Raw genomic sequence first — 15,422 nt, 5'->3', positions numbered from 1 at the left:
AGGTGTTCTAAATGTCTGACTTCAGCTCACCTGCAATACTGGCTGTAGTGTTCATCTTCCTCTTGACGACACTCCCTTGATGTTTTGAGGGATTTAAATCGGGTGTTGTGAATCCAGCACGGTGTCACCTGATACTGGTTTTTCATGACAAATGCAAAATACTGCTGGAATATCAAATGACTACCTCCATAACTACACACGCATTCCCTGATAGATGGCTGCCCTGACTTTGGACTGAATAAAGTGAGACATAAGCAGACAGTTCCTCTAATCATTAATGGTTTGAGGAACTGTTGAAATGTCAAACTGAACCTCAACCGTCTTGCGTTCTGTGCATCTGCACCATTTCTACAGACTCTGACACTATAATAACCAAATTAGATGAAAAGAAAAAAAAAGTCATCTTAATGTTAGACAACTCTCTTGTACATTTTGTATTTAGTCCAGGTCAGGTGTGACTTAAAACATCAACATGATGGTTGTAGCTTACGTCCTTGACACATCTGTGTGTGGTGGTTTTTGAAGCAGCTACAGTTCACACCTTCTGGAGTATTGCCAAAATCKCTAATAGTCTTTGCTTCACAATTCTGTCAATGTTGTGATTATCCCCGCTTCATTTGTTCCAACAGTTTTTCCTTCCACCTAACTTTCTATTAATATGCTTGCATTGAGCATTGTGAACAGCCTGCTTCTTTAACAGTGACTCGACTTGCCCAGCGGTCTTTGTAAAGATTATTCAGATCATAATATGGACAAACGGTGACATGTTTAAAATAGATATATTTTTAATCAGTTTTATGTAATACTCAAATTTTCCGAGAAAGAAAAATGTGTGTTTAAATTTGCTGCATTTTATGCCTGATATAACTGTAATAAATCTAAATGTGATGACATGAATTAAATTAAATGAATTAAATGATTGTCCAATATTTTGAGATAAATTACTTTGATTTTTGTATGAATCCAAATACAACTTTTTAAATAGATCATTTTAAACAGTGCTCTAGCAAAAACAAGTGGAGCAGAATGCATCTGTTTAATTTTACCCTGTATGACAGCCGATATAGGGGACAGACAAATAGACAGGCGGACGGAAGTCAGACACCGCCCAGTCTCCAGAATATGACAAGGCTGCCTTAGGAAACCACAGCTATGAATCATTTGACTCAAGTAAGAGAGGAGAGCGACGATCTGCATTAACAGGTAATAAAACTTTGAAACTTTTTCTCAAATAAGACTCATTTATCATCGAGGGAGCTGGGAAAGCGGGCTGAGTTTGCGCATTAAGCCATAACGGGAAATGGAATTTGACCAATTTTTCAACTGCCTGAAACGTTATATTTTCCAGTTCATTAAGGAACCTGACTACTTCCAATGTGTTTTACTTTAATAAAGCCTTGATACAGAATCCTCTGCGTCTCTAAAATAGGTGCACGTGTCAGCTCCAATGTGCTAAATATACAAATGTAATTGAAACTCTCGAGCGCTTTCAGACTCGTGCAGTCCCGCTACTTTTTTCATTAAAAAAGGAAGAAACATTAGGTTTCAACACATTTTTGATATACGTGACTCATAGATAAGAGACTAAAAAGAATAAATGAACGAATAAATACATAAAAAATAAATAAAAAACAAATTAGCAAATAAATACATACAAAAATAAATAATAATTACAGTTGTCTAACGACTTTGGGATTTTGCTTCCCAGTTTTGTTCCCACAAATGTTAGTTTTCTTTTGATACTACTGTGACTCATTCACCAACGTTTCTTCACTTTCAAATGTTGACTCAATTATCAGAAATTGGATAGTAATTAACTATTGCTCTATGTTTATTGTTACTACTCCGTATAATTAGCAAGGAACAAAAGATTAAAATGTATTTGGATTGAAAAACACATTATACGAATACTGTACTCGACTTGAATGTCCACATTTGCTGAGCTGGAGGTGAATCCGGTATCCTCATTTTAGATTTCACCGACTGTATGGGGTAAAAATCACGTCTTAAGAAAAATGTATAATTTGTGACTATCGACTTGGTTCTGTTTGTAAGGTGGTATTCCATCACGTCAACCTGCAAGGGTTCAAACAATGAGAGGAAAAAGGAAGCTTTGTTTCAAGTTATGGCCTTTTTTTTATTTCCTAACTTTCTGCCAGTGGTTTTTTGAAAGTAGAAGTCACTATGTTGAAAAAAAACTCCTAAAGGGATAAGTAGTAGTCAAGGGCTGTCAGAGTTTTTTGAGGACGTATCTCGGACAACTTACACTTAAAAATGGTGCGCATTTGATCTATCTGTCTTTGAGCACACAATTGCTTTCGTGTGACGGTTATTTAATCTGTAGCAATTTTGTTAAATTTACAACAGTCACTTTGCCATGCTGACAGGAAGATGGCTGATTTCCCATCCTTCCACTCAACAGCTGAGTCTACCATGCAGAACCAGATCCATTATTTGTAGTCCAGCTAAGACAAATCATTAGATGTCATTTAAAGTACATTTAATCTAATCTATAGATTAAATAGTTAAGGTTGAAGCAAGACATTTTGTTAATGCATTACTTCACTTTATTACTCTATTAATGATCAGCTACTCATAAATCAGTAATGGTTGCAATAAAATTGTCAAGTTTTCTAATTTGTAGCTCGTGCACCTTATCCAGGCATAGATGTTTTTAAGTCTTATTATGTAAATTAGCAAGACTCCAAAAAGCAGAAGCACATATATATTTAGCAGTCTCTGAAAATATGCTTGCTATTCTGTTAACTTGAGTTTTACAGTTGTCTGTTAAAGTTTCCATTTCCCCTTCGGATGATACTTAGTAACTTTCATTCCTACAAATAAGGAATGAAAACTAAGACCTGATGTTGAGCAAGCTGCACCATCCTATAAGGATGAGCGTGTGTGTAAGTCACACGCTCATCCTTATGAGCGTGTGATTTGAACGAAGAAGAGAAATGAGGCAAGCGATAAGAGTTTAGGGTCATGGTAACCTTGAAGGATGATGAATATGCTTAGAAATCAAGTGATCACATATTAGTATCTGGTACATTGTATCCGTATTTAAAACAACAGTTTCACTTTGAATCCCTTCATGAAAAACATAGCTGCATGCTTTATGCCTGTTGTGGCTGACTTAGGAGTAAAACAGATAAATTGAAACCATGTGTTTATATTTGTTTTTTTGTTTTTTAAAATTATATTTCTACTTCTAGTGCCCCTTCTGCTGAGGACTGAAATAGTTTTCTTTGGCATTAGTTTTTAACACAATACGAATGTCATTACTAATAGAAGCAGGCCAGATGCTTCATTTTGCTCTTTTGCAGAGCAAAAGGAAGCTCTGGAAATTAAACCTCCAAAAATAATTGGCAGACTCTTATCACAAATTACATGCCACAAGCTTAGCTCCCTTTAACAAAGTTTATGAATACTTGCGTCCAGAAATGGGATTTGTTGGTATTCTCTTTTTTAATCAATCTACTTTTTTTTTTTTTTTTTTTTTACTACATGTCATAATCGAGTGTTTCTTATTTTTAATGAAAGTTGGAATAAGGCTGTAGCATAAACTGTATGAGTGAAGCACTGTGAACATGCGTACGGATGCATCTTATCACGTCTACCAGGTCTATTGGATCTCTTATTGAGATGTGACAACGTCTCCTGGTCAGATCTCTGATATAGCAGGAAAGCTGGTAGCACGTTAGTGAAGTGTGTTGAATCTTTCGTCCAAAACTTTACAGGTCAAACAGCCCCCAAAACTACATAAAAGATGAGAACATAATCAAAAGTCCTTCTAATCTTAAATTCCACGTTACTTTAGTTCTTAATTGTACCCATACAGCTTGGCAAACAACTACTTTAAATCAACATTAGATTCTTTTTCTTTTTTTTTTCTCTTTCCTTTGGTTTGTTATTTTGTTTGCATTTCCTTTTAATTCCTGTAAAGCACTTTGTATTGCCTTTTTGCTGAAATATATAAATATTTGCTATATAAATATGTGCTATATAATTAAAACTACCATTACCTTTACCAATTTCCAGAAAAGAAAAGAAAAATAAACGGAATGTAATATAATGGCTTTAGTTCTGATTCTTAAATTGTGCTGTCGTTTAGAGAGTTTCAAACTTCTGATTTTGCTTTGAGGAAGATGATTTGCAAAATGGGTTTTGTTTGCGTCAAGTTGTCTTGGTAGTCGGAGCGCACTTTTCATGTAATGACTCAATGTGTGACCCTGCCCATGTACTCTAACTTATTCCAACCGTTTTTAACAAATGTAAGAAGAATTGATTTGCCATCACACACCCAAGCATTACTTCATCTCACATTGGCTTTAATCCACAGGGTGGTTGAAAGCCACACTGTGGATTTGACCAACAGAATCCAGATTCAGTCTATATAACGTTTTATGTTTCTGTAACATAAAGGAAAAACTGTAATAGTCTTATTTTTTAAATTAGCATATAAACCCTGTTGAAGTTTTTGAATATCTAGTACATATTTTATTGGCTGCAAATATGCYAGAGTTGGAAGTTTTGCCTTGAAGACAAATTAATAAAAACATTGGTTTGACTTCAGCCGTTTAGTTTTTTCAGCACTTTAGGGTTCCTTAATTTCGARTTGTGTTGATTAGACACAAAAAAGCTCTTTAAAGATTGCCATTGACRTATTMTTTGTAGTTTTATCCTGGTTGGAGAGAAACWTTCTAGTGTACGGTTTCTTTACTGCCTGGTTGTTCCTACGGAGTGTTTTTGTCTCGTATTTTTAAATGTTATTTTTGTCAATCTCTTGTTGSCGTGTTATGTTTTCTGATCTCTGTATGTTTTTCTTTTGGCACTTATTAGCTTCCATTCATCTCTGTTTTGTAGATTTCTCCCTCAGATGCTTTCACTCTGGTTAATCGGTTTCATGTGTCTTTTCTACAYTCATCACCTCCCTCAGTTTTTTGTTACCCTTTGGTTCTGTCATTCTCTGCTGGATTATTATTTTTTCGCCTCATATTCCTGGTCAAGCTTTTTCTAGACAGACTATATCTCTGTACGCTTTTATTATATTTTTTGATTCTCTATGACGCTCTTTATTCCTGCATTTGAATCATCTTCTACAACAAAACAGACCCATAGATTGAATTATTATTCCTTCGATTTTTATTTCTATAATGTCAGTTTTTCAAATGAAGTGTTAACTATAACTGGGAGTGAAAAAATACAATAATTGATGTTTTAAAATGTTTTACGTAATCACCAATACTTTTAAAGATATAAAATGTAATGTTTTTTTTAATCCTGTACATGCGGTTTGATATATTTACAGTACATGGATAGATTATAGTGACCGAATGAAAAGAAATGGGTGTGGAGGGGGAAACTAACTATAAAGGTCATTTTTTTCATTTGAATAGGCTATAACTCCTATTCAAATGAATAGGATTTATATCCTAATAGGATATAAATCCTATTCATTTGAATAGGATTTATATCCTGATATAAATCCTATTCAAATGAATAGGATTTTAATAATTTTTTGCATTTTTGGTACAGATGGTTTTGTTTTGTTAAAACAATATAAAAGACAAGAAGGAAAGAAATCATGAAAAATTTGAAATTCTCACAAGTCACACAGCCTGGCTAAAATGCTGCTTTGTTAGCTTCCAAACACGTCGTCTTTATAAAACACAAAGAAAGTTAAAACCAAAGTGTGAGGGTTCTTCATTGTGTCCTTTGAGGTTTTCTGTTAGCCCTCATCCTGCTTCCTGTTTCCTCCCACGGTGCAGAAATAGACATGATTGTTTAATCTGTGATTCTMAACTGGCTTCATAAATTACTGTTTGTGAACTTTTTGATAGATTGGTGACTCGTTGGGGGGGAAATCCTACCAGTCTTTCCTTATGACACTTTGTCATTCTCTACATTAGCAACAGCTCCTAAAAGTTTGATCTTTAAATTGCTTCCTGGACATGCAAATAGTTGCATGCAAACTAACATGAACAATTACCAGCCAACATTTACAAGCAAGATATATTCTTGAGAGCCTTATCCATGACTAGGCTAAATTATTTTTTGTTATTTATTGCAACCTTCTGAGATTCAAAGCCTTTTTCAAGACCTGCACTCTTACTCCACAAATTAGAGCACGCTGCTTTTTTGAGATGRCATTTTCTAATTTGAATTAGGCTACAGGAAACCTGAAAACCTCCCACACAGGTGATTGCAATGATTTTATCTGTTTTCACTGCTTCCTGCTCAGGACTACATTGAGTATTTAGACCCAGTCCAACAATATGAAACAAGGATGACAACTTGGCAGTCTGCCAAATCTTAATCTACTGCGATGTCCAAAGTCAGTCTTCTGGATCCAGCATATGTTAGCTTGTTCCCTTGTTCAACACTCTCAAATCAAGTGATGGCTCATTAGCAAACCTGTGAAGAATATTATGACAAGCTACACAGATAATTGCATCTTTTGAATCAACTGTGTTGAAGCAAAGATGCATCTAAAACGGGCAGGAGAGCGAGCCTTGAGGAGCTGAACACCCATGTTTTACATCAAGAATTAACCTAGAAAATACTATGAGAGCCTTACAGATCTGTAACATTTTAGTTGAAAGCCACAGATTAAGGGTGTGACACAGGAGCGAGTGAAAGGAGCCTAGCATTGTTGATGGTTCTGATACGGAAACCACCAAGGGTGTTAYTTGTTCCTTCTTCTGATCAGACAGGAAATTATACTTGCAGCRCATGTTTGTCAATAGGCATCTAAAAATYAGCTGCTACAAGAATGATTTAACCCTTTTTACTACTTWGAATCTTAATCATAAACAGAGTTTGCTGCTCATCTTTTATGAGCAGCATTTGGCATAGCTGTTCTTGTAATTCAACTCAAAAGCCAAACAAGTWAGTTTGCTGTATTTGACTTGTCTTTTTCTTTAATGATTTTAATTTTGTTCTGTATTGCTGCCATTGTATTGAGAACAATGGCTTCAAAGAAGTCAGAAAAGAGATTTACAAAGATAAAACAACAACAACAAAAACATCTTCCACAGATTGTTTTACTTAGTCGTGAACGAGGGGAATTGTTACATTTTACAGGCTACATTAACAAACAAACAAAAAAACTTGCCAATTCTCAGAGATACTAATCCAGCGAAATTCATTATGTGATTATGGTTCGGTTCATCATTCATTTTCAGTTTTGAAGAACTGAAACTATGAGCGCAGAAAGTGTTTATGATGATCATACTTCCTYCTCACTGACCTGAAGGAGAGAGACAAGAAGTTTCTCAAGTTAGGTTTGATGTTAGCAAAGAAATTTTATACAAAATCTAAACTTGGCTTTGTAAACGTAACACGCTTGTGGCATTTTGTTCGTTTGACTGCACTCATAAAAAAGGAAGTACTTTCTCCATTTGTTCGTGGTTCACAAGCGGCTTATTGATGCTTTACAACTGGAACGTGGGAAAGCAGATGAAGTGAAAGTATTTCTTTATTGAAATGTGCGTTGTTTGTGAGAGCTTTCCAAGTAAATTATTCAAAGTGCCATGAAACATGAACTCAAAATATGATGCATATTAAGAAAAAAAGTAACAAAATAAAACTTACACTTATCAAAGTAATCATGGACAACAATAACAAGCATGGAACTTGGAGCAGAAAGTGGAATAGCGTTACAATCATGAGAGCAGAAAACAAATTAAACCAGCACTGAAAAATGAACTTAAATAACAAGAAAATCAAGCGAGTGGTATGAATGAAATGGGCAAAACACAACGAGGCTGAATGAACTTGATCACTGATTCAGGGTAGTAAAGTTGCATGAGAACCAASTAGACAGAGCAGAAGAAATGAGGACGAGCTGTGGCGAGAAGAAAACAGAAGAAGGAGAGACAATAATTAACCCAGGAGCGAAACTAGGACAAAAAACCAAAAGCAGAAATAGACCTGGCAGTCATCTAAGAAAAATAAAATTCAAATGTACAAGAGACAGAAGGGGCTGCAAGAAGGTTCTGGGTTCAATTCCTGGCTCCGGTCTTTCTGCATGGAGTTTGCATGTTCTCCCTGTGCATGCATGGGTTTTCTCCGGGTACTCCGGTTTCCTCCCACAGTCCAAAAACATGACTGTCAGGTTAATTGGCCTCTCCAAATTGCCCCTAGGTGTGAGTGTGTGTGTTTACATGGTTTTTTGTCCTGTTTGTCTCTGTATTGCCCTGTGACAGACTGGCGACCTGTCCAGGGTGAACCCCGCCTCTTGCCCGGAACGTTAGCTGGAGATAGACACCAGCAACCCTCCCGACCCCACTAAGGGACAAGGGTGTAAGAAAATGGATGGATGGATGTATGGAAGATACAGAAGATAGGCATAAAGAATGAAAATGAACATACAACAATGAACTATCCAATGAAACAATAATCCAAATACCCATGAACATGAAAAAAACTTATTAATCTTCATCTGTTTTAATGTTTGTTTCTTTGTTGTAGCCATTTATTTTCAGGAATACATGTTGGAACACCTCTGGTTGCTTTCAATGTGAACATAACCCTGTTTAGTGTTTTCCTGTTAACAAAGCGTGTTGATTAGTCATGTAAGCTTGTTGCAGTAAGAAATTAAACAATTATAATCGCAAGATGACTTAAAATGAGCTCAATCACTTCCATTCCGATGGTAAATATTTTTTTTAAGTATTGTTTTGTTTACAAAGACTTTATAATCCATTTTATGTGTAGTTGTGGTTGTGTGTGTTTTTATTTCCTTTTTATTTATTGTTTTTGGTGTTTTTGGTTGTTATGTTTTATTTTTTAAATGAAATGGTTTTCTGTTCCAGTGTGGAGTGCTCTGTACAAATTTTAAAGTACAGCAGTCTCTGAGAGGCTGACCTTGCATTATTATGACATCATCAACATATTATAAGTTCTGGGAAATTTATCGTACAGCAAAATTTGTTATTGTGACAGTCACATATGTGCATGCATGTCCTCTTCTAAGTCAAATCATGACAGTTTCCTCAGTTGCTTGCTAAATTTTGACAATTGCCTTATGTCATGACAGGAACTTCACGAGATACTTAAATYKAATTTTAGTCAGGTGAAGATAGCAAAACATGTCATTCTTATGCTCATCATGKTCATATTGYGACCTTCTGGATTTCCTAACATGTGCGCTCCTAGAATATCAGCAAACAGATATGCTAGATTTCACAATGCCTCAGTGTTCCACTTTGTCATATTAAATGCCCCCATTTCGTCTGATATGAAAAAGCATYTTGATAAGCTATCTGATGACCTTTTTTATAGCGTAAAATCTATGCTGAAGAAACCACATAAATTATGAAAGCTTCCTGTAAAAACAACTTATTGTTTCAGAGATAGTGCAGATTTTGTAATGTAGGCATGAGGTTGAGTTAGTACATGAGTCTGCTTTCTTAATCCTTCCTGGTCAAGTTGGGGTGTAGCAATGTCCAACACAGAGACAAACAAACATGCAAACACACACTTTATACCAAAGGGAAATTTAAATTGACAAAACATTMATGATTTTTAACTGTGAGAGGAAGCTGGATTACTTATACATGCACACAGGGAGAAACGCAATATATTCAGAAAGGCCAGGATTTGAACATATGACTTTCTTGCTTCGAGGCAACAGTGATGATGCTGGAGATTCAGAAGCAAATGACTCAGTGGTTTGCTATCTATGCTATATTCCTGCCCGAGGGTCAAGCTTGATCTAATCTTTTAATGTAGGTGAACTTCTATGTAAAAATAAGAAAATTAGCTTATGTTCCTCTTTTGCGTTTGTTCATTGTTTTTGACAGACCTGTTGAAACAGGCAAACTCAACACACTTTGGATCAGAGACCATGAAGACTCTTACAAAACACTCTTGCTATGTTTGTCTTCAGAGGAAATCGTGTTTCTACAAATCAATTCCAAAATTGAAAATGCCAGACCATTTATGAATTCAACATGCTGTTTATTATTAGCATTTGTTGCAAGCAGCACAGCTTTTTAAGCCAAAGCTACATTATCAAGTTATTTTTATGTCAAGGTCCTGCATTGTTCACACATTTCCTTTCTGYTGGTGCCTTTGTACTGCATTCCTGCTCGACTGCTTGCACAAAGCAGTCGAGTTGTTTAACTCGATAAATAGTCCCTGAGTTCACAGCCTCCTTTTTCTCTAGCGACTTCTAATATGCGTCTTGAAATCAGTGACTATATTGCAACCTTGGTGATCGTTCCCACTGGACACTGTTCTCTAAGTGACAGCAAAATGTCTCCCTTGCAGCTGAGCCTTAATTATATCTCGCCACCAAACCCACTCCACCAGAGCTTACATAAAGTATTAATCTTTTTTATTGTATTAATTTTCCAGTCATTGTGGGATCACTGTGTCACTTAGTGGTGCATTGGTAGAATTATTTTTGTTTGTTTACAAAATCCTGTTTTGGAAATTGACAGAATATAATTAGTGACCAAATGTTGCACTTGTTCACTGATAAAGGATTMAAATATCTTTGCAAGCACAAATAATTTAGAAATGGACACATCATTGTTTCAAGTTGGATCTCCTCTTGAGAGGGAAATAACAAAAGGAAATYTTCCAACTTAAAAATTACATTGGTAAACAAACTGAGATTTAAAAACTTGACTCAAAGGAGCAGCTACAATTTCAAAAGCCAATTTTAGGTTCTAATATATCTGGAGTTTGGGGTTTTGGGGGAAGAAGAGTTTTTTTAAGCTTAAACTACCTCTGCTAAAGAAAAAGGTGTTAAATTAAAAATCTGAACATTTCCTCAGGCTCTACCAGCCAGTGGTGAAACATCATTTTTCACTAAAGCAAGAAGTTGTTGTTCAACTTTATAGAGTTGAGACAAAACTAAAATTATTTCTAAACAGCACAGACAGAAACAAGAGTCACTTCTGACTCTTTTGACTCTTGTTTCTGCAGAGCAATTCAAGCAGATTTGCTTGCACATCTGCATTAGCATTAACATTAACATTCACCACTTCCTTGACTATTAGTGGAAGTTGTACCTATTCTGTGTAAGCTAAAGGTTTTTGGGGTGTACTCTTTTTCCGCAAATATTGCTGTAGTCAGAAAATTAATGACAAGGTAGAATCCGTGGTGTGTGGTTTTCTATAGTGGTTGTTAAATTATGGACAAAGTAAAAATAATATTTAAAAGACCCTAAAGTTATGCACATTTTAATAAGATTGTCGCTTCCAACTTTATAGTTGTCTTTGCGTATGATCACAAAATGTAAAGAATGAATATTTGTTTAAGGTCCTGTACTTTTTACAGTGTCCGTATTTACTTTCAATCTATTTTTTTGCTTTTTTTTTTTAAGCAAAAACAAAACAAAAAAAAAACTGACACAATGTGTTTGCAATGAGCTGCTGACTTGGGTGTGGGAGTTTATTTCTCTGGTCATGAAAACCCCAGAAGGAATGCAGCAGGGTGTTTATCTGGTGCTGACCGTCCTCAGATTTCCCCATTCAGCTCTAGAGCAGCAGCAACACAGCAGTTTTATTTGCCTGTTTTTGTTGTAGAACCAATTCACCTGTATTGACCAATAGCTGAGTATGTATCTTAATCGGATTAACCAGGGGGAAAACCTTCATGTGTTTTTTTGATTCACAAGTACAGTCAACCCCACCCATTCACAGTTCAGTTCAGTATTTGCAGATTTTCTGTGGAACTTGAGGACATCTGAGTTATTTGAGGTTATTTGGTGTAGAAATTATTAAAATATGAAGTTGTACTCATTTTTAGAGAGAGCTATTCAAGGGAAAACCAGGAATCCACTGTGATGATAGCTCAACATATTGTTTTTTAATATAATCCAGTATTTAACTAGATGCTTTCATTACATGAATTATTTATTGTTTTTCCATATTTTGTATTTTCTTGTTCTTGTTAGTGTCATCTGTTTTAATTAAGCCTTTGTTTTGTCTCCACTTCAGAGCTTCCAAGATGAGAAAAATCAAGGCAAGACTTTTCCTGTTGGTTGGAGCCCTCGGCCTGCTGGCTTTCCCTTTCTTTAGGTACTCTGATTATCAGAAATCTTTCCAGAAGAACACTGCCGAAAATAACCGACAAAAAAAGACACTCATCAAAAACAACTCTTATTTGTACTCTTGGGGAAAATGCCGGCAAAATCTGACTGCAGCCAACGTCGTAGGCTTCTCAAATCTTCCTCAGAATATCAAAGACTTTCTCTTCTATCGTCACTGTCGACATTTCCCCATGCTGCTGGACCTCCCTGATAAATGTGGAGGAGCTGAGAAATCGGGAGATGTCTTCCTTCTGCTGGTCATCAAGAGCTCCCCAACCAACTACGAACGGCGGGAGGTGCTGCGGAAGACATGGGGTAAAGAGAGGTCATACAACGGCATGTCGATTCGAAGGATCTTCATTTCCGGAGTTTCGGGTGACAGTTACGAAAAAGAAAGACTGAACAATCTCCTGAARCTGGAGCAAGAAGAGCACAGAGACGTCCTCCAGTGGGACTTTAGTGACACGTTTTACAACCTCACTTTGAAGCAAATACTCTTCCTGGAATGGATGGAAAGAAACTGTCCGAATGCTCGCTTCCTCCTGAATGGGGACGACGACGTGTTTGCTCACACAAACAACATGGTTGTGTATCTGCAAAGCCTCAAGGAAAATAACGGGAGCAAGCATCTCTTCACTGGTCATCTGATCCAGAATGTGGGGCCCATCAGAGCAACTGGGAGCAAATATTTTGTCCCAGTTCAGGTTCAGCAATCAAACTCGTACCCTCCATATTGTGGCGGAGGGGGCTTCCTTCTGTCAGGATTTACAGCAATGCTTATATACCGCATGTCTAAATCCATACTCATTCTTCCCATCGATGATGTTTACATGGGGATGTGTCTGGCCAAAGCTGGACTTGGCCCGTCCTCACACATGGGCGTGAAGACAGCGGGGCTGCACATTCCCTCCAACAAAATAGACAAATTCAGTCCGTGCTTCTATAAAGACGTTTTGCTGGTGCACAGATTCCTCCCGGCTCAGATGTACCTGATGTGGCACAGCACACAGAATCCAAAACTAAAATGTGACGACGCTTAGAAAAGACGTAACACGACTGAACAATGTCTCATTTAGGAGAATGGAGCTTACAAAGTGTACACCACCTCAAATGATCACGCAAGTGATCAGAAATTTGCATGGACAGAAACATTGCACTGGCACTGACTACTGGATCATTTCTATCTGTGTGTCAGGTGGATTTAAAACATTGTTTTTTCTTAGTTTCCTAATGAATGTTATTTCAGTAATTCATTAAGATTCTGGACAAGTTTCTCAGGGGTTGCTTTGCAGGTTCTATGCACTTGTTATTTAGACCTTGTTAGCTGAGTGATACCAGAAAGATATAGACCAACAATAAATCTTAAATCCACACATTATAAAATGCTAATTGAAAAAGTTTAAAGCATGGGAATGAAGCAATAGGTGATTCTCACATAAATSTTTTTGAATATTACAATGTTTAAACACTGACCTTTATGCACCTTTGCTTTAAAGGGGTTTTAAAGGAAATATACACCTTTTCTTATCTTGTTTGTAACTATGCAACAAAAAAAAATAGACAGTAGATAACTATGCTGATTGACAAGACTGCAGAATAATTTATAATAATAGTATTTTTCTGTTTTATCGTAATCTGACAGCAGTAGCTCAACTTCCTATTTGTTTTTTCATAGATTCGTAACCATTAACATCTTAGAGGACATTTACTGGATTTAAACTTCCAAGCTTTTCACCAGATCAGTTTTTCCACTCGCATGTTGCAGCTGATATCAACCTATTTATTTGCAGAGTTAGAGTTAACTAACTGAACGTTATTGGTTGAGTTGAAAGAAAAGACACCAGCACAAGCCTTTTACCTACCTCTGTGAGTTCAAGAAGCAAGGGTTAAAAAGCATTTCAAAGAGCAGGCCATCAATCGCACACTGAACATCATGCAGGGTCAACAGGAAGGTGGGGGAGTGTGTGCATGTGTGAATGGGGAATCACTTCAGCAAGTCACAGTGAGAGCATGCATTCTCACACAAAGGTAAAAATAAAAAAGAGTAATAAACAAGTGCACACCATAAGAAAATATATTTCAGATTAAATCTAAGGTGAAGTTGAGTGAGTAAATTTAGAGGAGATAAATGCTCAAGATGCACACACACACACACACACGCACACACACACACACACACACACACACACACATATATATATATATATATAAGAATTAATGGATTATTTACAAAACATAATCAGTTGCAAACAAAAAAGGTTAGACTAGTGGAGAAAATATATGTGGGCTGCATATTTTTGCATGAGATTTCATGGCACAAAAAAATTGAATGTTTTGTGCCAAGGATATTTAACCTACTATTAAGTAAGCATTGATCAATGCTTACTTAATAGTAGCATTAAATAAGCATTTACTTAATGCTTACTTAAGTAAGCATTAAGCTAACATCACAGTTGTAGTGTTAGCTGTAAATACAGCTAACACTACAACTGTGTGTTAGCTGTATTTACAGTGGTTCTAAAACATGTACCCAACGCTRTAGAAATATCGGGTTCTTGAGATTTAAAAAACTGAGACAAAGAAAAATATTTTTCAAACATTTTATATTTTTAATGTGAGACATAAAGATAGGAAGGTCCTAACCGGTGCTTCTTAAAACAATTTTATTCAATTTCAGCATTCTGTCTTCTTCAGTCRGTACTGTAACTACTGTCAGTTGTGGTGAAGATGATGAATGTAAGCTAAAGATCAACTTTTTTTGCAGGTTCTTCCTGTTTCTCGCTCTTAGTTTCATCCGAGGTTACAACTTTATCACTCAGACAATGAGTTCAGCCTTTTGCACAGCACTATAGCATGTTTTGTTACAGAGCAACTGAGAAGACAATCTTTTTATGTTTTTCCCTTTTGTATCTTGTCCTTTACTCATGTCTGTAATAATTTCCCAGGTTGAATATATTTTAAAATGAGGGATAACTCAGTGTATCTTTTGAYCGCTATGACATTAAAGCCAGTTGATGTTGGTTTGTGTTGCACTGCCTTACACTTGACTCACAGTTTTTCCTCTCGACAATAAAGAAATAATTCTTAATGAAAAACTGAAAAATTTATCTTGAGCTGTTGTTTTGTCTATTTATTGTGGAAATGATTCATGTGTTGCTATATCAAAGCGACTGTATGCATTCATAAACTTTAAAATACATTCAGATAGCTGTGGTGTGTTGTTTTCTAATTAACAATCAATATGAACTGTTTGYTTTGACAAGTACATTTTAATTTCCTGTGTGGATTAAATTTCATAATAGGCTGGGATTTGAGGAAGTGTGGAGATTTTATCTATTACATATTTTTCATAATAAAAATATCTTTGAAATAA

The 15,422-nt window shown here is 36.0% G+C and overlaps 1 protein-coding gene across 2 annotated transcripts in view; it reads left to right on the top strand.

Annotated features, from left to right (window-relative positions):
• Positions 1-15,422, top strand: part of LOC103463427 (N-acetyllactosaminide beta-1,3-N-acetylglucosaminyltransferase 3-like) — a 24,609-nt gene extending 9,187 nt beyond the window's left edge. The window contains exons 1-2 of one of the 2 annotated variants that reach the window (XM_008406759.2): positions 1,089-1,203; positions 11,958-15,422. In XM_008406759.2, the coding sequence (XP_008404981.1) occupies positions 11,968-13,089 (1,122 nt within the window). In that variant the 5' untranslated portion in view covers positions 1,089-1,203; positions 11,958-11,967 and the 3' untranslated portion in view covers positions 13,090-15,422. Of the gene's footprint in view, positions 1-1,088; positions 1,204-11,957 lie in introns of those variants that run through there. The other variant, XM_008406760.2, reaches the window with a different exon arrangement.

This window comes from Poecilia reticulata, linkage group LG4 (assembly GCF_000633615.1).
Source record: "Poecilia reticulata strain Guanapo linkage group LG4, Guppy_female_1.0+MT, whole genome shotgun sequence".
NCBI lineage: Eukaryota > Metazoa > Chordata > Actinopteri > Cyprinodontiformes > Poeciliidae > Poecilia > Poecilia reticulata.
Note: the sequence above shows the minus strand (reverse complement) of the source record. Positions and strands in the feature narration are given on the sequence as shown.